General features: G+C 50.7%; 1 protein-coding gene across 2 annotated transcripts in view; it reads left to right on the forward strand.

The window, feature by feature from the left end:
• UBE2R2 (ubiquitin conjugating enzyme E2 R2) overlaps positions 1-24,486 on the forward strand; it is a 64,550-nt gene that overhangs the window by 33,539 nt on the left and 6,525 nt on the right. For both annotated transcript variants that reach the window (XM_077346542.1, XM_077346543.1), the window contains exon 2: positions 19,857-19,943. In XM_077346542.1, the coding sequence (XP_077202657.1) occupies positions 19,857-19,943 (87 nt within the window). The remainder of the gene's footprint in view (positions 1-19,856; positions 19,944-24,486) is intronic.

Genomic DNA, 24,486 nt, shown 5'->3' on the forward strand with positions numbered 1-24,486 from the left:
ACTTGCCGTAGGTCGGAAATTAACAGTTCTCCTATATGTTCTCTGAAATAAATCTGCATCCTACATCTTCATCACCAGGAATCCCTCCTTTTTCTCACTAAATCTGTAACACTTCTCGGTGTTAACTCGCATTCAAGATGAAATTTGAACCGGGAACTTGCTCACACTCGGTGGCGGACTTAAAGATTTGCAGTAATTTGGGCTCAGTCCTGAAAATTGTGACTTTCTTACAGGCAACAAAGCTGCACTGTACAAAATGATTCAAACGTTACTTGGATAAACAAGGATTGTGGCGTATACTACTTTAGGTAGCCTGCTGTAAGTAGGATCCTACTATGTAATAAGTGCATCAGCTGATGTGCCATGTGCTTCGTTTCAAGTCTGTCTTGAACTTTCTGGGTGGTTCTACAATCCTAACCTGTTGCATTGCTGATTGTCCCACCCCATTCATTGCAGGCGCTCTCTTTGTCATCCGCCTCAAGCCCCAGGAAGAAAAGCAGCCTAAAAATAATGCCGACCTTATCACTGTAAAGGTCAGCTGTGTCGGGCCAGACTGTCAGAATGCCTCTTCTGAATAGTTATGGCCAGACATCATGCAGTCCGGCCTGCTGCTCAGCTCTCTGCACAATTCAGTCTGCACAAGCAAACACCTACTCTGGACGTGGTGGGCAGATTCACAAGCACAAGGCGGGGAAGGTAGATAAGCAGCAGTCTAATCTAAGATTCGTCACGTTGCTGCTTCTGACTTGCACGATACACGCTGCTACCAGCTCATTCCCACTGACTTCTGCCCACTTGGATTGAACTGTGTGCCTCTGAGGTTCCCTCTCTTTAGATCCCAGAAGCACCCAGTGCCCGAGCATCAGATTGGAACAAAAGGATGACTTGGGAAAAGCCAGCCTGCGTCTCCATCAAAATGGATCACTGAGGGTTACATCTATTCTGCCCCGTAGTTCAGTCTTGGGGCCACTCGGTCTTGCTTCCTGATGAGGCTAAGTGAGCCATGGGGGCTTTGTAAAAACTGCTTATTGCTACCGAGCAAGAGCATTTTCTTCTGTGCCGGTACAGTCTCTTGGCTTAAGCTAGCCTAATTGACGCTGCTGGTGCCCCCAAATGCCCCTGATCTACTTTGAAGAGTAGATGAGTGGTAGGAATTGGTTATATGCCCCCTTGGGAAGCCTTGGAGGGGGGGGGGAGCACCCCTGGAGTGTGAAATGTGCTGCAGTCCAGGGGAAAATTTTTAAAAAATGGAACTGAGTTTTCTGGCCAATACTGTGAGGCCCTGAGAGCAGAAATAGCGGAGACCTTTTGGCCTTTACTGTCCTTGCAGAAGAAGCTGCTCTGCGGCAAACATTACAGGCAGCCAAACAGCTTCTTGTTCACAGTAAATTACAGTGTTCTTTATGCTCAGGTGAGTGTGCAAGTGTCAAACCTCGGCGGGATTGCCAGTAAAATTTCGGAGACGCCTGTACTTCCAAGAGGCGGTTAAAGCATTCAGAGTCCTCAAAGTCCTCTGCCTCTCCCTCCGGAATTTGGGGCTTATCAAATCTTGACTTTTCTCTTTTCACTTTAAAAAGTTTTCAAGGTGTGTGTGTGTTGTCGCTCTTCCCCCCCCCCCCCAGTTCTTCAGTGAGATCTTATTTTCCAAGCTGCTTCAGGGCATCTGCAGTAGTCTTGCTGTTTCGTGTTTGGAAGGGTTTCAGATGGAACCTCAGACACTCCCTCATGAACAGTATGGCAGACCAGTATGTATGTGTGCCAGGTTCCGTTTAGCTCGGCCTTTCTCAACTTTTGTACCGTTGAGAACCCCCTGAAACATTTGTCAAGCTTCAAGGAACCCCAGGAGTGATGTGATTGTGCCGAATGTGCTTGGAAAATATAGCGGCATACAGGCCCACATGGGGCCCCTCCCCTTCCCACACCCTCCAGGCCCATCAGCCATTTTGGGAGGGGGTGGGTTGGTTGATATGACCATGTATGGTCAAATCACCCAATAAATGTTGGGTGGAAAGGGGGCATCCAGGCCATCTAGTTCACCCCCTGCTCAATGTGGGATCAGCCTTGAGCATCCAGGATAAGGATCTGTCCAGCTACTACTTAAAGACGGCCAGTGAGGGGAGCTCCCCACCTCCTGAGGCAGCCTATTCCACTGCTGAACTAGACTCCTAGAATCATAGAGTGGGAAGGGGCCATGGAGGCCATCTAGTCCCACCCCCTGCTCAATGCAGGATCAGCCTCCAGCATCCAGGAGAAGGATCTGTCCAGCCGCTCCTTGAAGACGGCCAGTGAGGGGGAGCTCCCCACCTCCTTAGGCAGCCCCTTCCACTGCTGAACTAGACTCCTAGAATCATAGAGTGTGAAGGGGCCATGCAGGCCATCTAATCCCACCCCCTGCTCAAAGCAGGAACAGCCTTAAGCATCCAGGAGAAGGCTCTGTCCAGCCCCTGCTTGAAGACCGCCAGTGAGGGGGAGCTCCCCACCTCCTTAGGCAGCCCCTTCCACTGCTGAACTAGACTCCTAGAATCCAGGAGTGGGAAGGGGCCATGGAGGCCATCTAGTCCCATCCCCTGCTCAGTGCAGGATCAGCCTCAAGCATCCAGGATGAGGATCTGTCCAGCCGCTGCTTGAAGACGGCCAGTAAGGGGGAGCTCCCCACCTCCTGAGGCAGCCCATTCCATGGCTGAACTGGACTCCTAGAATCCTAGAGTGGGAAGGGGCCACAGAGGCCATCCAGTCCCACCCCCTGCTCAAGGCAGAATCAGCCTCAAGCATCCAGGAGAAGGATCTGTCCAGCCGCTGCTTGAAGACCGCCAGTGAGGGGGAGCTCCCCACCTCCTTAGTATTTACTTCTTTTGTTTTCTACTTCAATAGAGGAAATAGTTGTTTTGGTACAACCAGTTTTCAATTCTGCTTCATTCCCCCCTTTGATGGAGCTTCTCCCTTTGCCTTCTCTGGTTTTATATTTAGACTCAGTCCCTCCCCAGCTGCTGTCAGGGCTCACGTTTGTGTACTTAGTTGAGCTAAAGTGAGAAAGCTGAATTGAATAGAAAAACAGTCTAGAGCAAAAACATGGGGGACATTGCAAAGAATGGGGGGAGGCAAGCGGGTTGGAGGATTTATTTATTTGTTTATTATATACTGCCCTCCCTTTCGGCTCAGTGCGGTTTACATTGTAAACTTTCATTCTGTAATGCAAACACAAGAAACATCTTGACTTAAATATATAACAATGAGAACTTGTTTTGAATAAAGCAGTTTATAACGTTCAATATTCAACAATTGGCTACTTAGTTTTTTCTGCACTGTGATTCTGTTTTTTTCTTCTGCTAGTGCAGTGGATGTTGGGACGTACATCTGGGCTTTGGTTGGAGGTTGGTGGCTTGTTCACTTGTTTTGACTGAAAGCCTGGTGGAAGAGCTCCCTTTTTCAGGCCCTTCAGAATTGCTTTATCTCTGGCAGCACCCTAATGTCATTTGGGAGCTCATTCCACTAGTTGGGGGCTAAGCCTGAGAAAGCCCTAACATGGGTCGATGACAGACAAGTTTCCCTGGGGCCAGGAATTACCAGTTTCTTGGTGTTGATGGAGCATAGCGCTCTTTGTGGTAGGGACCAGAAACCTGCTTTGGGTGTGTGCATATTTAAGTATCTCCCGTTTCCTTTTCATTGATGACGGTTGGGTTATATACCTTATCGGTTATGGAGCGGAAACTTTGTGCTCTCAAGACAGTGGCCCGCTACCTGCACAAGACTTAGAAATTTGTAAAGTGTTTTCTCAGTCTTACTATTGGGAACCTGGGATGGAAAGTCTTGTGCCCTGCTTGGCAAGAAGGCTGCCTCTGAAAATGAAGGGCATTTAAGGTACGATGCCCATTTGGCTCTCCCAGCTCAAAATTGAATCTACCAGCACTGGAGTTCGCCCTTGGAAATCCTGAGGATGAAGAACCCCCCTCCGTGCAGCCCAGAGTCATATTTTCTGGATTTCTTGAAAGATTGCTTCTGGGTTTGTCTTGGTTTTCATCCCTTCCATTCCTGACCTTATAATTTCTTTACCTCTTCGCCAGTTGGTTTTAATATGGAAGAACTGGCTTCCTTTGTTGGAGGTGTCTGATATGCCACGTTCCAGTGTCCCAAATGAATGTTTGAGCACACTCTTCTCTGAATTTCTATGTGGCTGAACAACAAATTCTGAAGTAAGTAGTTTGTTAGATACAAGTGCAAAGTTCCTTATGCACCTGAGACATTAGGATAAGCATAACGGTACCCTTTGGCTGTGGCTTTCAGATGCTGTTCATCTTTCAGACGAGTCCTTCCCCCCTGATTTGCTGAGAGCTTGTGTTTTTCCTTGTCTTGATCTCTGCAGCACATTTGGATTTAACTAGTCACAGTTTCTGGCTGCAAAGCTATTTTGAGTCTTGCTTGCAGCTTGGTGGACCCAGGCCAGGCTCTCATGGGAGGGCTCTTAAAAACGCAAGGGACACCCACACAGGGCACTGATGAACAAGCAAATGTAACGGTGCCATGAGTTTCCCATGCAGACAACTAATGGTTCACTTTTTAAAAACGAAATGTTCTCTTTTTACAAGAGTGCTTTATTTCACAGTTAAAGCAATACATTAAAAAAGAAAGGTAGACAGACACCGAGAATTGAACGCTCCTAAGGAACCAATTAGCCAAATAGGTGGCATGAATGTTTTAAGACAGTATGGTTTTAAACTTTTAATATTTTTTATATTTAAATATATTTATTATGTATGGCTGATTAACTGAATGTTGGAAGGCACCTCGAGCCGGCACACTGGGAGGGGCAGGGTATAAATTGAAAAATAAATGAATAAAATAAAACACAGTTTTTCCTTGAGGATTAAGGTAGAGGCTGAGACCCTTGATCCATAAGGCTGCTGTCTGATCCTATCAATGGATCAGAATTGGGCATAAATTGGTCATTTTGTTGTTGTCATATTGGATTTATTGCCCACCACTCCCAGACTGGCTGGCCTGTGTCACCTTACAAAATAAAACCCCCACAATATAAAACCACATAAATCTCAAAGATTACATTCTCCACAGTGAGGAAAATTAACTCCCTACCCCCCACCCCCTTCCCAGAGATCAGCAAACCCCTCAACCTGTGCATTGGGGAAGGTCGATGGGGAGTTAGCCTGATGTGCTGGCATGGCTTCTATACGTTAAACCAGTGGTCCCCAACCTTTTTATCACCGGGGACCGGTCAACAATTGACAATTTTACTGAGGCCCGAGGGGGAGGTAGTCTTTTGCCAAGGGATGTTGCTGCTGCCGCCTGAGCCCCTGCTCCGTTTGCTTTCCCGCTGGTACCCCTGACTTCCAGCCACCAGCAGCAGCTGTGCAATGCCACACCAAGGGAGAGCCCCAGCCATGGTGGCTGCTGGAGAGCACCAAAGGTGAACGGGAGGCAGAGTGGCAGGGCAGCCCCCAAGGCAGCAGCTTGGGAGGAGGACGAGGAGGAGACGCGGCCCGGTACCGACTGATCCACGGACCGGTCCCGGTCCCCGCACCAGGGGTTGGGGACCACTGCGTTAAACATTCTACAGGTAGCGTTATCAAATGAAATCCATAGTTCTAATCTCTGGCACATCCGCAGATGAGAGTGGCATTGGTGTAGCAAACTTTAAACTGGCAGTTTCTGGAAAAGGAAAAGGGACTTGGAACGGTTGAGCTTTTGTGAAAAGGGCACATAGTCTACGGAAGGACTTCAGAATTGTGCCAAATTGGGAGTCACAAGACTGGGGATGCAGTTGGACATTGGAGCTTGCTTGTGCCGTCCTTGTTGCCTCCCTCATACGGTATGAATAAAAAATTCCAGGTTTGGGAAAGGCACCATAATGCCCAGATGTAGTGGCATGGGGACATGAGTTGTTCTTCCCCTTGTGGGTCAGAAGCTCCAGTTCTGCCAGCCACTGCCTACATGCAGATGCCAGGATTCCAGGCCTCTGAAACGCAGAGGCCTTTAAAGTCTGTGCACAAGAAGAGAAGGGCCAAGGCTTCACCTTTGTGCTTAGAAGAGGCTTCCTTAGCTAAGTTTTCTGCATTCAGGAGGTTCTGACTGCAGCAAACAGAATGCAGAAGAGTTTCTGCATGGGTAGACTAAGATTGTCCTGCAAGGACTGTACCACATGCTTACTTTTTTAGTCTCCGCAAGCAGGAGGGCTGGGAAAATAAAGGTCTAAAAAAACTGACATTCTTGAGGAACCCAGGAGGAGAACTGCACTATCGCTCTGTACGCTGGAAGTAATTTCAGGTAGTTCAGTCTACTGCAGGTTAGTCTCTTTAAAGAATGCTTGAGGAGAGTGGGGTGTAGTGAGCTATCATTTCAGTGCAGGAGAGATGGAATTTCACCTGCTGAGGTGTGCGTAGTCCTTAGGGCAGAGGTCATTGCTCTCCAGAGCAGCCATTACCGACCTTTTCAGTATGGTGGCCCACAAGTCCAAATTTAGTGGGTGTGGTGACTCATTCAGGGCTGCCCAAAGATGTTTTCTCACCCTTGGGAAACTGCAGCACCCATCCAGTGCAGCGTTCCCTGGTCCACAGCGGTTAACCAGGTATTTTTGAGAAACGGACCAGTGTCACAGAAAGCTGCCCCCCAACCACCCCATTATGAACCCCAGATCAGTGGCATTCCGACCCACACGGCCTTTGCATATGGCGATTACGTCCCAACCTTTGACCACCCACCACCCAAAGCTTGGCTGTTTCCATGGGTGGTGGCATGTTTCTTTTTGTGTAGCTCTCCTCCCCTTGTGCTTTTAATGACTCATACTAGCTCTGTGGAATCTTGCTGGGTCACCTTTCTTTGGATAGAGGGAAGGGCTGTAGCTCCCCAGAGCATGTAATAGTCCTTCTCTGGAGTAGTGCATTGTGGGAGGAAAAAAATGGAACTTTTTGAACTCAGTTTCCATTGTTGGTGTGTGTGTGTGTGTGTGTATAAATAACACCCAAGTAGCAAAACCAACAAACTCGTGTGGAACAATTTTATGCTCCAGGCCATTTTGTTTTCTTGCTTGCAGAATGAAAACCAGGTGGTTATACTTTGGAGATATTATGCAGGGGGCAGCATCCTCAAAGGATGAAGAGGTCATAGGGCCGTATGCCAAGATAAGTGCAGCTGGTGAGGAAATTCCATGTTTTGAAAGGGGACTCAGCGGGCATTTAGTGTGGCACATGAGGTGACCTAAGAAGCTGGTGGAAAGAAAGGGGGGTCGATCTATGGGGCCTGGGCAAGATCAGTGGCCAAAGTGGAGCAAAGTAAGCTAATAGGGCAGAGCTGGGAGTCCAGGAGGGACAGCGGGCGAAGCACAGTGGAGGACGAGGCCCAGGAAAGCAGCCCCTGTGAGCTTGCAGAAAGACAATAAGCTTTGCTGGGGAGCTACAAGGCAAGTGATCTAGAAGAAGAAGAAGAAGAGTTGGTTCTTATATGCCGCTTTTCTCTACCTGAAAGAGGCTCAAAGAGGCTTCCACTTGCCTTCCCTTTCTTCTCCCCCGTGGGGCAGCTGAGGGCACGGGATCCAAGAGGGCTGGTGGAATGAGCTGAAGCCCAGTGACACCACTTGACATCCCAAACCACGATGGCAGCACGATGTCCTGCTATCCATGATGCCGTACATAAAATCGCAGAGAATGACATTTGCTGGCCCCGCCCAAAGGTGCTCACAGCCGAAGGCCACCTATAAACCACCATTTGTTGACTCCACCTCGGCTGGCTTCGAGGGGGCTCATGTGGCTGGGTGCTCCTCCAGTGGGAGGGGGGGACCCTCTATGCAGAGATGGGGAGAGATGGTGTCGTTGGCCTTGCTGCGTGAGCTCCAGACGGGTGTGAATCTTCTTTCTGGGCACCAGCAGGGAATGCTGCATCACATGGGCTCTCCACCCCCAAAGCCCGAATCCAGATGCGCGCTCATCTCATTGGTGGCTCCTTGTAAGAAGGGGGGGGCAAGGAGGCCAGGGCAGGCACATCCAGGAGTTCAGCTCTCAGCAAGCTGGCAGGATGCTCCCTGATGTCAGGAGCCGTCTGCTGCCTCAAAGGCACCACCGGCTCCTCCGGGAGCGCTTTCCTTTTGAGGAAAAGCCGGCTGGAAAGGACGGCAGGGAGGCCCGGAGTTGTGTAACGCTGCTGCAGCGCCTCGGTTCAGGCTTCCCAGGCTATAAATAATCCCCTTTGCCTTCCTGCTCCCAGCGCAGGCAGGGCTGCTTCTGATAGAGGTGACTGGACGGTGTGTTTTTAACCGGGCATGTGACTGACGGGGCGGGAGGGAGGGAGGGGGGTCGGAGCGATTGAATTCAAGGTGGCTCTTTCAGGCAGCGACTCACAAGCTCTTTGCCGGCTGGTGGGTAGAGCTGGCATTTCTAGTTTAAAGGGTTGCCTGAAATATTTGAGAGGAAGGCACTCGTTTCTCTGTCTGGGGCCTCTCCCCGTCCCTGGGCATATAAAGAGCTCCGTTTGCTATGCTTGGGGGTGACCAGCAGCCATCACAGGCTCAGGAGCAGTCCTCGATAGGAAGAGTTGCAGGGCAGGCATGCAGGTTATGGGCCCTGCCCATCCTGCAAAATGCTCCCTTTCCCACCGGGCCCAAACTTTCTTTTCTTGATGGCACGTAATAATGCAGGAATCCACAGCCTCATTGAGCCTGTTGGGTACATGTGGGACTTTTAGAGGGGGCGACAAAGACCACCCCAAAAACTGCCTCCACAGTTTTTGGTCCACAGGAGGCAAGGCCAAGCAGAATACCTCCCCTCTCATATCTCCTGGGAAGAAGGGGAGTCCATGTTGACTCAGCTTTTACCAGTTTTCCTGATCCTGCCAAGGAAGGCCCTTTCATTTGATTGAGGCCAGCCAGGAACAAGCCCTGTCACTGTCTCTCAGCTTAACCTACCTCACAGGGTGGTTGTGTCATGTTCTCTCTCTTCTGGCCCATGTCACGGTGGCTTGACCAGACTCTCAGGATCCTCTCAGGGCAGCTGACTGGCCTTCTCCCTCAAGCCCTCCCCCCCTCCCCGCTTCCTAGGCCCAATTCTTATTTGGTTTCCTGTCATGTACTGAATGTTATGACTGTCCTTTCCCTGCCTCTAGGCATCAGGTTGTAAACCGCACCTACACTTAGAAGATAAGGGGGTGCATCCTGTAAGATCACAGGTTGTGGGAACCAGTGGCACAGGGTGGGGGGCATGCCTGGCTCTATATCTGCCTCAACCCTTTGTATGTTGTCAGCTTTAGCAGCGAAGCGTCCAATGTAACCGTTAGTAGTCCCTTCAAATAAACTACTGCACTTTTTCCCTACCACTTAGAGCTTGTCTCCTTGGGGAGAATTGCCACAGAATGTGACAGGGTGCGGGAGGGGAGACTAATGTTGTGAGTAGCTTGGGGAGAGACGGAGGGGGCAGATGTATGTTGTGTACCGCTGAGCAGCAGGACTGGTGATTTTGCTTTCCCTGTAGAATTGTGGCCTGGCAATCTGTGTGTAGGGTTACCAATCTTCAGGTGAGGCCTGGAGATCTGGAATTTCAGGCACTCTGCAGAGGTCAGTTCCCGTGGAGAAAAGGGCTGCTTTGGGGGGGGGGGCTTTGTGGCCTTGTACCCCACCCCTCCATCCCCAGGAGCCACCATCAAATCTCCATACCCAGAGTTGGCAACCCTGGTAGAGTGACCAAAAAGCTGAACTCTTGCTGCCGATTTCTTGGCTTTCAGGGGGTGGGTGCCCAGCCTACTGAGGGGAGGGGGTACTGCAAATTGATTGCTTTTGCCACTAAAAATGCCCCTTTAATGACAGGTGGCCCCTGCCACGGAAGAGTTTGGCCAGGAGCAGCAGATGACTGAAAGAGGTCTTGCTTCCCATTCTCTTGCATTCAGTTTTGCTTCTCGCGCTGTTTTATTTTATTGTTTTGGAGGGCTGTGCTTTCATGTCACAACATTCCTCAGAGCCGTGAGTCATTCCTTTGCCAGTGGTTGGCAAAATTTCCCGTCCTCAACAGCATCAGAAGAGCACGTGGGAGATTAGAGGTTGCTCCTGCCCACGAGCTCCCATGGGGGGGATGAGACGAGAGGGAGCGATTGTATATCCTTGTTTCTATTTTTGTGCTCTCTGAACCAGCAATGCTGGCCTGCCCAGGGTCTCCCCTCTGCCGGGTCAGGGGTGCCGTGAATTGGGATTGCCAGAGGGGCTTTGCGGTGCACTTTTCCCTGGGGCTCTCAGTTTTGGTGCTTTTCTCCTGTCCTGAGATCAATTGCTGTAGGATTCTTGTCCCGCACCCCAGTCGTCAGCGGTGATCTGAGGCTGCATTGCCATTCCCACTGGAATCAATAGAGAATTCATTTGCCAGCTCCCGTCATCTGCTGCACTTGCAATATTTGAATGAAAGGCTGAATACTGAATGAGCAGTTCTGTCTCCTCCCCTCCCCAGAGAGCTGCAGCAAGATCAGAGGGAGCAAAAGCAGCCATCCTTCCCCCCCCCACACTAGAAAACACAGTCCCATCTTTCTCCCTGGTGGAGACCCGAAGCCGCTCCGACTGTTTCCTCTTCATTTTATCCTCACAACCAGGGGTAGTCAACCTGTGGTCCTCCAGATGTCCATGGACTACAATTCCCATGAGCCCCTGCCAGCGTGCTGGCAGGGGCTCATGGGAATTGTAGTCCATGAACATCTGGAGGACCACAGGTTGACTACCCCTGCTCACAACAACCTGTGAGGGAGGCTAGCGTGAGAATAGGTGACCGCCCCCAGCCGAGTTAGCTGGCAGCCCCCCATGGCAAAGGGGGGGTCCCCAGTCTGCATCTCATAGATCAGTGGTCCCCAACCTTTTTATCACCGGAGACCACTCAACGCCTTTTACTGAGGCCCGGTGGGGGGGGGGGTAGTTTCCTCCTCTACTCTCAACCACTGGCCTAACGCTCTCTGATCGCTATGGTCATGTTTAAACATCCCTTCAAAATAAGATACAGACACGCCACAACAATGAAGTGTGTTGTAAAGGGCTGGGGGGGATGATGTAAAGGGCTGGGGGGGGGAGAAGGCGTTCTTCGGGGCCCACCTCCAATTAGTCGAAGGACCACATGTGGCCAAGAGTGTGTGAGACTGGACCCGCACCACCCTGCCGGATAGAGTAGGATCTGAACCTGGGTCTCTCAAATCTTAGTCATCAGGCGTATACTAAGTCAGGGAAGATATAATAACTCCGGAAACTTGAATTTGTTTGGATGTCAAAGTCAGCCTTGGTTTGCAGGAAGCCAGAGTCTTTGCTCCGTGTCCCTCAGTGCAAACAGCAGAGGGGGTTTTGGTGCCTGGCATGTGCAGAGGTGTCCCAATTCCCTTCATTTGAGGGCATAGCAAATCCCATCCAAGCTCATGGTGGTTTGGAGACTTTATGTTACGGACGCTGCAGACAGACCACCTTAGCTTGCATTGCGAATAACTTAGGGAAGGGTCTGATTTTCTGCATTTTTGCCACCACCAGGCCCACCCCTCATCCTGAAGCCCATGGTCAGCTTTGAGACCCCCTTACTTCATTTTCTGATAAATTAGGCTCATCCCGGATGGATCCCTTTATTACAGATCATTTATTTAAAACTTCTTATGCTTCCTTTCCACCCGGTTGACAGCCCATTCCCCATGGAAGCCAACTGTCAAAAGAGCAAAGTGGATTTTCAAATTCAAATCTAACAATACAACAAAAGACAGAGACATAATACAAAAGGAGAGTCAATGGGATTCTAAGCCAGGCTTAAACCGTGAATGGGCAGGGTGCCTGCATTCCTAGGTCATGGCAAACCAGAGCTTGGTGCAAACCAGGAAGCCTTAGTCACGTGCCTCGGGTGGAGAGGGGGCAGCGCTGGTCATAAGAAACAAGCTGTGACTGTGAATAGGCTTGCCAATCTACAGGTGGTGCCTGGAGACCTCCTGGGATTACAATTCATCTCCAGGTGACAGAGATAAATTCTCCTGGGCCCATTCTGCGACCTCTAAGGTGCGTTATCCAACGAATGTGGAATGGGTGCTGGAGAACATGGCGACTTTGGAAGGGGGACTCAATGGCATCATACCCCATTGATGTCTCTCCTTGCCCCAAACCCCGCCCTCCTCAGGCTCCAGCCCACAATAAGCTCCAGTATTTCCCAGCCTAATAATAATTTTCCACTTTTCACTGGCTGAAGGCGTCTCAGTTTATAATCCCCTTCCCTTCCTCTACCCGCAACAGACACCCTATGAGGTAGTTGGGGCTGAGAGACATCTGAGAGAACTGCTCTGTGAGAACAGCTCCAACAGAATTATGACTGGCCCAAGGTCACCCAGATGCCTGCATGTGGAGGAGCGGGAAATGAAGGCCGGCTTGCCAGATTAGAAGCTGCCAATGTTGACCACCACACTACGCTGGCTCTTAGCATGGTGACAGCATTCAGCATCAGTCTTCATATGCCGATCTGCAATATGTATGTTAGCAGTGACCAAGTCCTCAAGCGCATGCCCCTGCCCGTCTTGGGCTGTCAGAAGGGATCAGCTTCCTGGCGCTCACATCTGTGTGCAGCAAGCCTAGTGTGCCGCTCTTCCTCCTCCTGTATATGTTTTGAGTATGTGCAGTATGAGACTTGGACTCTGTTAATATATACAGTCCTGAATATATTTCTCTTTGCATTGCTCCTTTGGTTGCTGCCACATCCTGGGAACCGGTATTTCTCGGATGTGGTGGGTGCAGAGGTGGACCCCGCAAACTTAATGTCTTCGACGCTAGTGCATGCGCACCTTCCCTTACAAGCAGCGCTCCATCAGCACACCGGCCGGCTGTCTTGTGGTTATGTCACAAACAACTTAAGGAGCTTGATCTTGGTAAGGTTTGGAGGGGCTTTGTTGGAACGGCTGTGAGTTTGGCTTCTGGACAAGCTGAGTGTTTGTGATGGAGAACACAGCCCACAGTGCTTGGAGATGCTGCCTGCTCCATTAGGAGACCTGAGGCACTGTGAGATGCTGCCGCCCGGCTGTAAGGGCAGTGCTAGGGTGTCCCCCCACAACACCGTCCTGACTGGAGCTTCTGGCCTAGCATTGAACTGAGTCATAGAATTGTGGTGTGGGATTTGAACCCAGAACTTTCAAATCCTCACACGGTATTCTAACTGCCGTCCTCACAAAGAAGAAGAAGAAGAAGAAGAGTTGGTTCTTATATGCTGCTTTTCCCTACCCAAAGGAAGCTCAAAGCGGCTTACAATCGCCTTCCGTTCCTCTCCAAAGGAAGAAAGCAAAGTTGTACATCATCCACGGATCTTCATGGTCTCTTTGAGTTTTTTTATGGGCACTTAAGGCCGTGAATGCAACTCTTCCACACCCTTTAGTCTTTTCTCCCACCCTGTGCGGTTGAGCCCACATGCAGAGTGCACAGAGGGGCACATTGTGGCCCCACATGGTGGAAGGGAAGGGATGTTAGTTGCCTTTGTCTCTGCCTTCCAACTCTGACGTGGGGGGCACACACTTGGGGTGGCCCCCAGATCTGCCCTTGAGCCGCTGCACCAATCAAGCAGAGCACAGATCTCAATAGTGGCTTTTCCCCACCTTCCGTGCATTATTTTGTCTGTGTGTTCCTCCACGGACTGTGCCGGTGGCCCGTTCCCTTCTGCGTGTGCACGTACAGCTGATGCGGCCGCTCCAAAGTCCTGCCATGCCTCGAGGGACAGCCTCCACCCGGCTTTAACCGTAGCGTATTCCTGGCCTCATCCCTTTTTCTCTCTTGGCAGTGAGGGTGACTCGGGCATGGCGGTAACCTGTGCTGGCAAAGCAGTGGGAATCAAAACCTGCCTGGCGAGGAGGAACACGTAGCTTCGGAGAGTGCTGTGCCAGCCTTCCGCCCAGCTCTCCTCCCCCCCTTCTCCGCCGTTGTAAACATCTCCATGGCCAGCGGAGTCCCGTTGTGGGTCGTTGCTGCCAGCTCTCGGCTCAACCACTCCTGACAAGCAGAGACGGTAAACGGCATCACGGCAAGGAGCCTGCGTGTGCTTCCTGACAGTGGCGCTGGAACATGTTCCGTTTGAGACCGAGCTTACCCCTTGACCCATTTTGGCTGGAGTGCAGCCGAGCGGTGTCTGGTGGCTGTAAGTAGGGAAGCCAAGCTGCCCTCCAAGCACGAAACAACCTCTCTGCCATCGTAAAGGGTGTGGACGGCTTGTTAGTTGGATGTTTGCTTTTAGAAGGTGAAGGTAAAGGTATCCCCTGTGCAAGCACCGGGTCATGTCTGACCCTTGGGGTGACGCCCTCCAGCGTTTTCATGGCAGACTCAATACAGGGTGGCCTTGCCCGTGCCTTCCCCAGTTACCATTTTACCCTCCAGCAGCAAGCTGGGTACTCATTTAAATGACCTCGGAAGGACGAAAGACTGAGTCAACCTTGAGCCGGCTGCTGGAATCGAACTCACAGCCTCAAGGGCAGAGCTTCAGACTGCATGTCTGCTGCCTTACCACTCTGCGCCACAAGAGGCTTTTGCTTTTAGAAAGACAACCTGAAAACTTCAGGTGGCTTCACCCCCTGAGTTGAGCATGAGGCTTTCCACGTAACAGGTGGGCCATGACGTAGAAGTCCTGAGCATGTCAAAAGGAGCATTTGGGAAAGACTTTCTTTTCCTGCTCCGTTCCCTCTTCTGCCGATGAAACTAGGAGTTGAAAATACCCCTGGCTGCGCTGTTTCAGTGGCTGCTCCAAAACATCCGGGTGTCCTGGTTGGCCGTAGAACAGGGGCCCGGTATCCTTGGGCCCGCCGGTTCCTTGGCGCAGAAGTCTCCAGAGGTTCTAGTGTGTGGGTGCCTTTGGGCAGGCTGGTGGGCGCAGACACAAAATGGCAGCAGTGGCAGTTGGAGCCAAGCACGACATGGCTACCAAAACATAGCCACACAGAGAAAGGAGCACAGAGGAAGCCCAAGGGCAGGAGGTAAGAGGAGTAATTTCCGAAAACACCCTGGGCAACAAGAATGTGAGAGAATAAAACCAACATTTCAGATTCAGCTGCCGCGGAAGCCATGATTATTCTGATCTACTCAGCCAATAGAATCACCAGTGGCCAATCAGAACTAGTACAACAGGGGTAGTCAAACTGCGGCCCTCCAGATGTCCATGGACTACAATTCCCAGGAGCCCCTGCCAGCATTCGCTGGCAGGGGCTCCTGGGAATTGTAGTCCATGGACATCTGGAGGGCCGCAGTTTGACTACCCCTGTCCTACAGGGTAGATGCCCAACTTGGCCCCACCCACTCTCCGAAACCTCTGCAGGCACCAGGAAACCTGTTGGCAAGCTCCTTGGTGCCCCTGGGCACCATGTTGGGTACCCCCACCTTAGTGCCTGTGATGGAATTTTATGCAGAGATTTAAGGTGCTTACGTAGCTTCATCGGGGGGCCTGGATTAAATAGGTGTCTCAGTACAGTAGAAAGACAGGAGCTTTTATGGCCTCTCCTTTCTGCAGGGAAGGTGCCTTCACGGGCATCGTCTTTATTAGCTTCAGAGCAATGGGCAGATCTTTCGTCTGCTGGCAGTGCGACATTTCAGATTATGGATTACCCCGTAAACTGCAAAGAGGCGGGCCTTTCTCGCGCCCTGTCTTGGAGAGACGTCCAGCATGGAGATGGTGTCATAGACACCATTGTGGAGTGCCTTTTTTATTTATTTTCAATAGAAATAATGGGAACCTCTCCCCCTCCCAATAAACGAGGAAACTTCTAAACTTGGGCATCTATTCAACTTATTGTTCTGCTCTCAGTGGGACTATCCATAGGAGATTTGGGGGGAACTTTGCAGCATAGGATGTGGCTGAATTGGCAGTTTCCCCTATTCCAGCATACCCAGGTCTGCCTGGCAGTACCCATAGTTTAGAGAACACTGTCATGTGCAGTCCACTGCAAAAGGTTAATGCTGGCATCATCTATTATCCCGGGGTTTTACCATCTCAGCAGATTGTCCAGTTTTTCCTTGCAGGAGAGTATCGGGAGACGACCATGGCAGCAGCTAAATATTTAGCTCTGGTTATTGCTTGTGAAGAGGGCTGGTTCCAAGTCTCTCCTTTGAGTCACAAGAACAGTAAGATAAGAGCGATCACCGGTATTGTCTGTCTTTTATTGCAATTTGGCATTGCTCGTTGTCTTTTGGCTTGGTATTCCTAGTCCTATTGCATTGTTCTTACACCGTAGAACGCCCTTTTTGCCCCTTTAGGAATAAGCAGAATGAAATGGTTTTATTTGAAACTAGGCAGAAAGCACATTGCACCCTCCAACAGCGATGCCATCGCATCCTTCGCCAGGCAGCACCGTTTCTGTCCCCGCCACCCTAAATAGCTAAATAATCTAAATATTTGGATGGAGAGAGATGCTGTCCAGGCTAGCCAGCCGTCCAGCGGGTTCTTTGCATAGGGAGCAGGAGCGCAATGGCAGCAAGTTTGCCAGAGTGTTCCTGGCTAGGGCTGTTGGGGGTAAGCTTTGCTGTGCACTTCCTGATTGGCCCAGAGTCTGGACAGGCGCTCCACCCAGGAGGGCTCAGCACTTTTATATACATAGCTACTGGCTACAGATGTGTAACATGGGAAAAATTGTGTGAGACAACCTACAGCATTATGCAGTGATGATTCCTATGTGTAGTGTAGATATAACCTTGAAAATGTTTTTGTTGTTTAAAAGCCTATGCTGCAGTCGACAATTGTGGTGTGTGCTGTGCTCTTGGGTCACTTCTGGATTATGGCAGCCCATAATCATGGACTGATGATATCCGAAGCGTCCTCTCGTTGACTGCCTTGCTCAGTTTCTCAGAGAGGGCCGTGGCTTCCTTGATGGAGTCCATCTGCCTTCGGTGGGGTGTTCCCCCTTGCCTCGCTTCATTGTCTTTTCCAGGGATTCTCGTCTTTGCGTAATGTGACCTAATTACAACATCCTCAGTCTGGTCATTTTAGCTCCTCAGGAGCGTTCTGGCGTGATTTGGTCTAGAACTCAGTTGTCTTTTTGGCAGGCCACAGAATCTGTAAAGCTCTCCTCCCGACACCACTTTTTGGAGGAATCCAAGTTCTTTCTGTCCACTTTCTTCACTGTCGAGCTTTCACACCCATATGTAGTAATGAGGGATACGATTTATTTATAATTATTATTGGGTTTATAAGCCCACCCTTCTCGCCCCGACTGTCTCAGAGTGGTATACAACAAATATAATCCATATAGTTAAGAACAGCTCTATAATTTCTCTAAAATCAGCATCCCACATTTCGCACACACATTGCTCCCCCCATTAGTTGCCAGAACTAGACTGTTCAGGAGAGAGTGTTTCGAGGAGGAGAGGGGGTTCTTGGATGTTCTGGTGGAAGAGCTCAGTTTTCCAGGCCCTGCGGAACTGAGTAAGCTCTGACGTGGGCCAATCTCTCAATCTCCCAGGTTGGTCTGGGAGCTCATTGTACCAGGTAGGGACCAGGACCAGGACCGAAAAGGAATGAATTATCTCGATCTTGGTCAGTAGTAACACACCCTTACCTTTAAGAGTCTTTCAGAGCTCCTTAATGGCTGCCCTTCACAGTCTTAGTTGCCTTCTGACTCCTCAGTTGCAGCCTCCCTTTTGGTTTATGATGGAGCCAAGATGTAGATTTCCTTTTCTTCATTGTCAGCCTTGAAGTGATGTAATGTCCCAGCAGTCTTTGCTTTTGCCTTCTTGACGTTCAGCCTTAATCCTGCTTGGGCACTTTCTGCCTTAACCTTCATCAGTCATTGTTTTCTGCCAGTAATGCGGTGCCATGTGCATCGCTTAAATTGTTAATGTCCCTCCCATCAGTTTTCACTCCACCTTCATCTTGTAATAGCAAAGTCAGGCTATCTCCGGAGGCTCAGATCCGGTGTCTGTAGCTATGAACAGATCTTTCTACAAGCCTGAAAAGGGCCCTAGGCTTGCAGGAAGAACACACCCACCCATGCGGGGCAGCTTAAAACGTCTGAAAAAGATAAAAGGAGCACCTGTAGCTTTAAGCAACAGATTCCCTCAGTGGCTGTTGCTAGGCAACCACAATTTTTCAAGCTGGTTTTCTCTGATTAAAAGGCAGAGTCCTTTCTGATTCTATTTTTCGCTTTGAGCCACCGTCAGGGTGACTTGAGAACATGCAGCTCATATAAGTGAGCTAGATTCGGGTGCTTGCTCCTGTTCAGCCTCAGCCACCCTATAAAAGCCAGTATGGTGGCATGGTGGGAGTTTCAGAGCAGAGTCTGGTTCGAATCCCCATCTTGCCATGCTAACTCACTGGGTGACTCTGGACCAATTACGTACTTTCTGCCTAACCTGCCTCACCGGGTTGCTCTGTGGATAAAAAGAAGAATATTATAGGCTGCTTTTGGTCCCCACTGTGGAGAAAGGTGGGATGGAAGTAAACAAAGAACAAATATGGCTCAAAGTAGGTTGGTGAACAGCAGAGGATGAGGGAAGGGGATGTGAGAGGATTGGAGGTGGCCAGGAGGAGGGAAAGGGGATACAGGGGACAGGGATGCTCCCCCAAAGTCCTTGAGGGTTCCCTACCATGCAGTTGGGCTCGGCCCGGCCACCATGTGCCACACAACTGGGCGTAGTTTTCTTGAGGCTGCCAGGGAAGGGGAAGGCTGATGGTTAGAGACAGGTGGGTGGGCTGTTGGGGGAGAAGGAGAGAAGGAAGCAGGAAGAGGGGCTATGGGGATATCCAAATTTAAATTAATTTTATTCCTCTAGTTATTGCATTTTATGTAGAACTTAGTACATTGCCCTGAGCTGGCTTTCCTGGAGGAAGGCTCAAAACTCTAATAAGATCATTTATCAGTTGTGGTTAGAAATGCCAACCTCCAGGTGGGGCCTGGGGATCCTCCAGTTTTTGCAGCATATCTCTAGGCGACAGAGATCAGGTCCCCTGGGGGAAAAAATGTCTGCTTCGGAGGGTCGATTCCATATCATCACCCCCCATGGGGGTCCCTCCCCATCCCAAATCCTGCCCACTCCCAGCTCACAACCCCAACATCGCCAGGTATTCCCCAACCCTGAGCTGGGAACCCCAGTTATGATTGCGAGGCCGTGCCTGTCCAAATACAATTTTTTTTTTTGCAATTTCAGCACTTCTATTCTTTTCTTCCAAGCAGGAAAGATTAAGGCACGTGTTCCGGGATAGCATAGGGCACAGCAGTTTACAGGTCGCTCTCAATATTGAGTGGATATGCAGGTTTTCTTGCAGAAAGCTGAGGCAATTCATACTGTTGAAGTACATAAAGGTACATAAACATGCTCCTTAGAACACTTTTATGTGGCAATTATCAATGACGCTGATTGATAAAGCAGCAAAATAATGTTAACATTAATGTGAAAGTAACTGCATTCCATAACTTTTGTGTTCTCTTCTGGGGAAAACAAGGCAGGAAACCATTTTTTTTTCATGGCTTCACAATTTCCAGAAAATTTATATTCCTGTCTAACCCATCCCCCAACCCCAAATCAACTCTGAACAAATTAAATAGCGCTGGTCCATATCAATCCCAGGGATAGATGCCCCACTGCTTACTTGCCTCTGTTATGAGAACTGTCAGCTTATTGCAGATCTCTGCTTCCTGTCATTTAACTAATTATTAATCCATAAAAGGATTGGCTGCCGTCCTATCTCAAGGCTTGTAAGTTTATGCAAGAATCTTTGGTGCAATACCATGCCAGGAGTCTTCCAGTAATATAACACTGACAGGATCCCTCCGATCCACACGCTTGTGAAACCCGATGAGGCAGGACTTCCGCTTGCAGAATCCATGCTGGTTTTCTCCTCCGCTGGCTCTGGTAGTTCATGTGCCTACATATTTCTGTGTCTAACCCTAGTTTCTCCTTCCATCTGTTTCAGGCTCATATTAAATTTCCCATGGATTACCCTTATTCACCACCTACCTTCAGGTTCCTGACCAAAATGTGGCATCCCAACATTTATGAGGTAAACGTGCGCATCTCCTTGTATCCAAAGCTTTTTGAGTAGCGTGAGATACCTTTTACGTCTGCGGTCACAAGCCGGGGTGCACCTCTTCCTACTGCCAGCAAGAAGGACACCCACCGTGCGCAGGCCTTTGAGTTCTGCAGAACTTCTGAAAAAAAAAGAACCCAGACCAGAAAGTGAGAAAGGGGAGGGAAGTTTCGGGCTATGAAAAATGTTTCTGCATGTTACCTGATTTTGGGGTGGAGGGTTTGGATTTCTGGCTTGGACCGCTACAAACACACACACACACACACACACACATCATGGAGGCTGGGTTGAGATTTCTAACTGCAGGATGAAGTAGAATGCCTCAAGGCCACAAAAGGTCTTGAGGGAGGGGCCTGTGGCTGAGTGGCAGAGCAGCTGCTTGGCATGCAGAAGGTCAACATCTCCTCTTGAGACCCTGGAGAGCTGCTGCCAGTCCAAGCAGACAATGCTGACCCTGGGAGTCTGACTCAGTATAAGGCTGCTTCATGTGCATGTTGGGGAGGGGCTGTGGTTGAGTGGCAGAGCCTCCGCTTGGCACACAGAAGGTCCCAGGTTCAATCCCCGGCATCTCCACTTTTAAGGACACGGCAGTAGGGAGTATGAAAGGCCAGGACTTGAGACCCTGGAAAGCTGATTAGTTAGCTTGGTGTCGAGCGGCAGCATCTAACCTGGAGAACTGGGTTCAATTCCCCATTCCTCTTCCACTTTAGGCCTGTCATAAGACTCAGAGTCTCTCAGCCTCGCCTCCCTCCAGGGCGTCTGTTCTGGGGAGAGGAAGGGTAAGTGATTGTAAGACTCCCGGTAGTAAACACCCCCCACACACAAACACACACACAAACACACAGTTGGAATAAGACAATTACGACCTTGATGGACGTGTGGTCTGATTCAGTCTCAGGCGGCTTCATGGAGAGCAAGAAAGAGCTTTGAACCAGTGACTGAGAAACGCAGCCAGGGCCTTTGTGTGCCGCCTCACCACGTAGCCTCAGACCCTCCCCTCCAGCCCCAGAACACTTTGCTGGGTTCTCCCAGCTGGGCAAGCCAGGAGGGACTCCACGGGCACTGCAGCCACGGCCGCCACCCACTTGGGGCCCATCCACGTTTCCACCTTGGCTGCTCAGCCAGGACTCCCCCCTCTTTCTCCCAGGCAAGTGGCAGACTTGAGCGGCGTCTCAGAGCAGAGGATGCGGAGGGGCTGCAGAAGTGGAATTAATGAGCAAGCCTCTGCTTCCCAGCTTTTGGGACAGTGAGAACCATAGAGTCAGAAGGGGCCTCCAGGGCCATCTAGTCCAGCCCCCTGCACATGCAAGAAAAGCAACCTAGTGACGGCAGCCATCTGCATGGAGCTGAATGCTAAAGCAGACTTAATCTGCTGTTTGGGGGCTTGATGCCTCTCCCCATACGAGAAATGGGTCCGAATTCCTCTTGGGATGTTTCACGTTCAGATTCTTACCAGCTTTCAATCATCAGCTTTAGCAAAGGGAGCTTTAACTGTCAATAAATGAGACTACTGTGTTTAGTTTGCTGAAATTAGGGTCTTACTAGGCGGTTTTAGCATCTTTTGCTGTATCATGATAAGACTTACGGAACATAGAAACATAGAGCTGAAAGGGACCTCAAGGGTTCCCCAGTCCAACCCTCTGTACAGCACACGAAATTCATCACTGCCTCCCAGTGACCCCTGCCCTAGGACCAGAGGAAGGCAAAACACCTCTGGGATCCCTGGGGCAATCTCACCTGAGGGGTGGGACTCCTCCCTGATCCCAAAGTGCTGATCAGCAATAGCGTGAGCATGTCAGAAAGGGCCACGAGAGCAGAACAATGGGTGAACCCTTCCTGAATCCCCAGGGAGTCCCAGAATGGCAGCCACCTAGCCTCTGCTTAAAACCCTCCCCTGGGGGAGAGCCCACCCCCTCCTTAGGAAGCCTGCTCCACAGAGGGAACGCCCAAACTTTCAGGAAAGTCTGTCTGATGTTCAGCCAAAAGCCTCTTTTGATTTCATTTCAGTCTGTTTGTTCTGGTCTGACTTTCTGGGGCAACCGAAAACATCTCCGCTCCGCCCTTGATATGGCAAGCCTTCAAATACTTGAAGGTGACTCTGGTATCTCCCCTCCCTGTCTTCGTTGCCCTCCTCTGGACGTGTTCTAGCTTGTCTACACCCTTCTTAAGCTGTGGTGCCCAAAACCGAACACAGGACTCCATGTGAGGTCTAGCCAGAGCAGAGTAAAGCAATGCCATGACTGCGCATGAATTGTGGATGCGGCCAAAATGCTATTTGCCTTTTTAGCTTCTGCATCACACTGTTGAGCCTCCAGGCCGTCCTGTCCTCTACCATTCCCCGGAGTCCATTTAAGTTTGCACCGACTGCTTCAGTGACTCCATCCAGCCACCTCATTCTCTGTCATCCCCTTCTTCTTTTGCCCTCGATCACTCCCAGCATTAGGCTCTTCTCCAGGGAGTCCTTCCTTCTCATGAGGTGGCCAAAGTATTTGAGTTTCATCTTCAGGATCTGGCCTTCTAATGAGCAGTCAGGGCTGATCTCCTCTAGGACTGACTGGTTTGTTCGCCTTGCAGTCCAAGGGACTCGCAAGAGTCTTCTCTAGCACCAGAGTTCAAAAGCCTCAATTCTTTTATCTATAGATGATCTATAGTTGGGGCTTTAGCAGGAGGCCGGCATAATTTATGATTTATTTATTTAATTTTCAATTTTTATTGTCATCACTCTCGGCAAACGTTGTCTCATGGCAGTCTACAATATAAAGACATCCCTTGATGGTATAATTTGAGGGTTCTCTGATCATCAATGCTCAAGTGCTTAGTGTAGGGCGGGGCCCACAGTTCGTAACTCCGGTCACCTTCCGGCCTCAACCAAACGCCTGACAGAAGTGCTCCATCTTGCAGGCCCAGCAGAACCTCGACATCTCCAGCAGGGCCCTCAGCTCTTCTGGGAGCTTGTTCCACCAGGCTGAGGCCAAGGCCAAAAAGACCATGGCCCGGTTGAGGCCAGGTGAATGTCCCGGGGGGGGGGGGGACAGCCAGCAAATTCATACCCACAGAGCGAAGAGCCATGCGGGGGGCATCAACAGATAAGCAGGACCCAGGCCGTGTAAAGCCTTAAGGCTTAAAACCAGAACCTTAAACTTGATCCGGAAGCAGACCAGTAACCTGTGCAGCTGCCACAGCGGTGGCTGAATACGGGCCCTCCAAGATGACAAAGGAAGGACCTCCCAGCACCTTTTAGAGACCTGATCGGTCTTAGAACCCTAAGCCTGTTGTGGGTTGGATCATAGAATCATAGAGTTGGAAGGGGCCATACAGGCCATCTAGTCCAACCCCCTGCTCTACGCAGGACCAGGATGCTGCACCCTGACTCGCTCTGCGTGATCCACATTGAGTCCAAGTGAGAAAGAAAAGGGACTCTAAATGACACAAATAAATCTGCCCCCCCTCTCCCAATCTTGTTGGTCTCTTAAGTTGTCCCTAAACTCCAGTCTGGCTCTTTGACCGCAGACCCCCAACATGGCTGCCTTCTGAAACTCTTTCCCAAAGAGGTAAATCCGTGAGGTCAGTTCGGCCGAGAGAGTGCGTTTGGCCCAAGGTCACTCGGCCAGCTTCCGAACCCCAGGCCCTGCTTCGACACCAACTACCGTGCCACTAATTGGGGCGGGTTTTTGCGTCCCGCGTCAGCCTGACTTCCTGAACACATTTATATTCCACTATATTGCACCGGAGGGAGTGTGCCTACACACGGGAGCTCATCCCTGGAATAAAACTCTGTTGGTCTCAAAGGTCCCACTGGACTCTGAATTTGTTCTGCTGCTTCCGACCAACGTGGCTCCCCACTTGAGCCTGACTTACTGTCCGCTTGGTGCCTGCCTAGCATCTTCATTCCCTGCCGGGCTCTGTATGGAATGGCGCCTGGGCCGGGCTGCCCCTGCCTCATGAGCGGGGATGTGGGCAGCGTCCACACCCGTTGTGCTAATTGGACCTCAGGGTCTCCAGCCCTGGCCTTACATGTTTCCTCACAGCATTTGCGAGAAAGGGGCAGAAAGGGGCAAAGGAGCAGAAAGCAGCGGTGTGGCGGGGCACCCTGGTGCAGGCCTGAAAGGGTCTCCAGAGGCCATCCGTAGCCCTGCCAGCCGGAGCCACCTGGAAGGGTGGGCCAGTTGTGCTGCCCTGGGAGTGTCCCGGAGGTGCCTTGCCCTTGTCCATGAAGCAGACGAAGGGACCGGACACGCTGCTCCCCCCATTGGGAAGGCCAAAAAACTGTTGGGGGGACGGATGACGGAGAACGAGCCCCTCCCACCGACCACCGGCCTTCCTGGAGAGCAGAGTGGCTGCTGGCATTCCTCGTCTGAGAAGCTGACTTCTGGTGCCGCTGTGTGCCACTTCCTGGTCCGGCTCGACCCTTCTGGCTGGCAAATAGCCAGGGAACTAGGCCCCCTCCAGGATCCCGCCGACTCATCCCAGAACAAAGTGTGTTCTCCTCTTTGTTTGCTAGGATGCTTCTAGGCAA

This window comes from Paroedura picta, chromosome 7, assembly GCF_049243985.1.
Source record: "Paroedura picta isolate Pp20150507F chromosome 7, Ppicta_v3.0, whole genome shotgun sequence".
NCBI lineage: Eukaryota > Metazoa > Chordata > Lepidosauria > Squamata > Gekkonidae > Paroedura > Paroedura picta.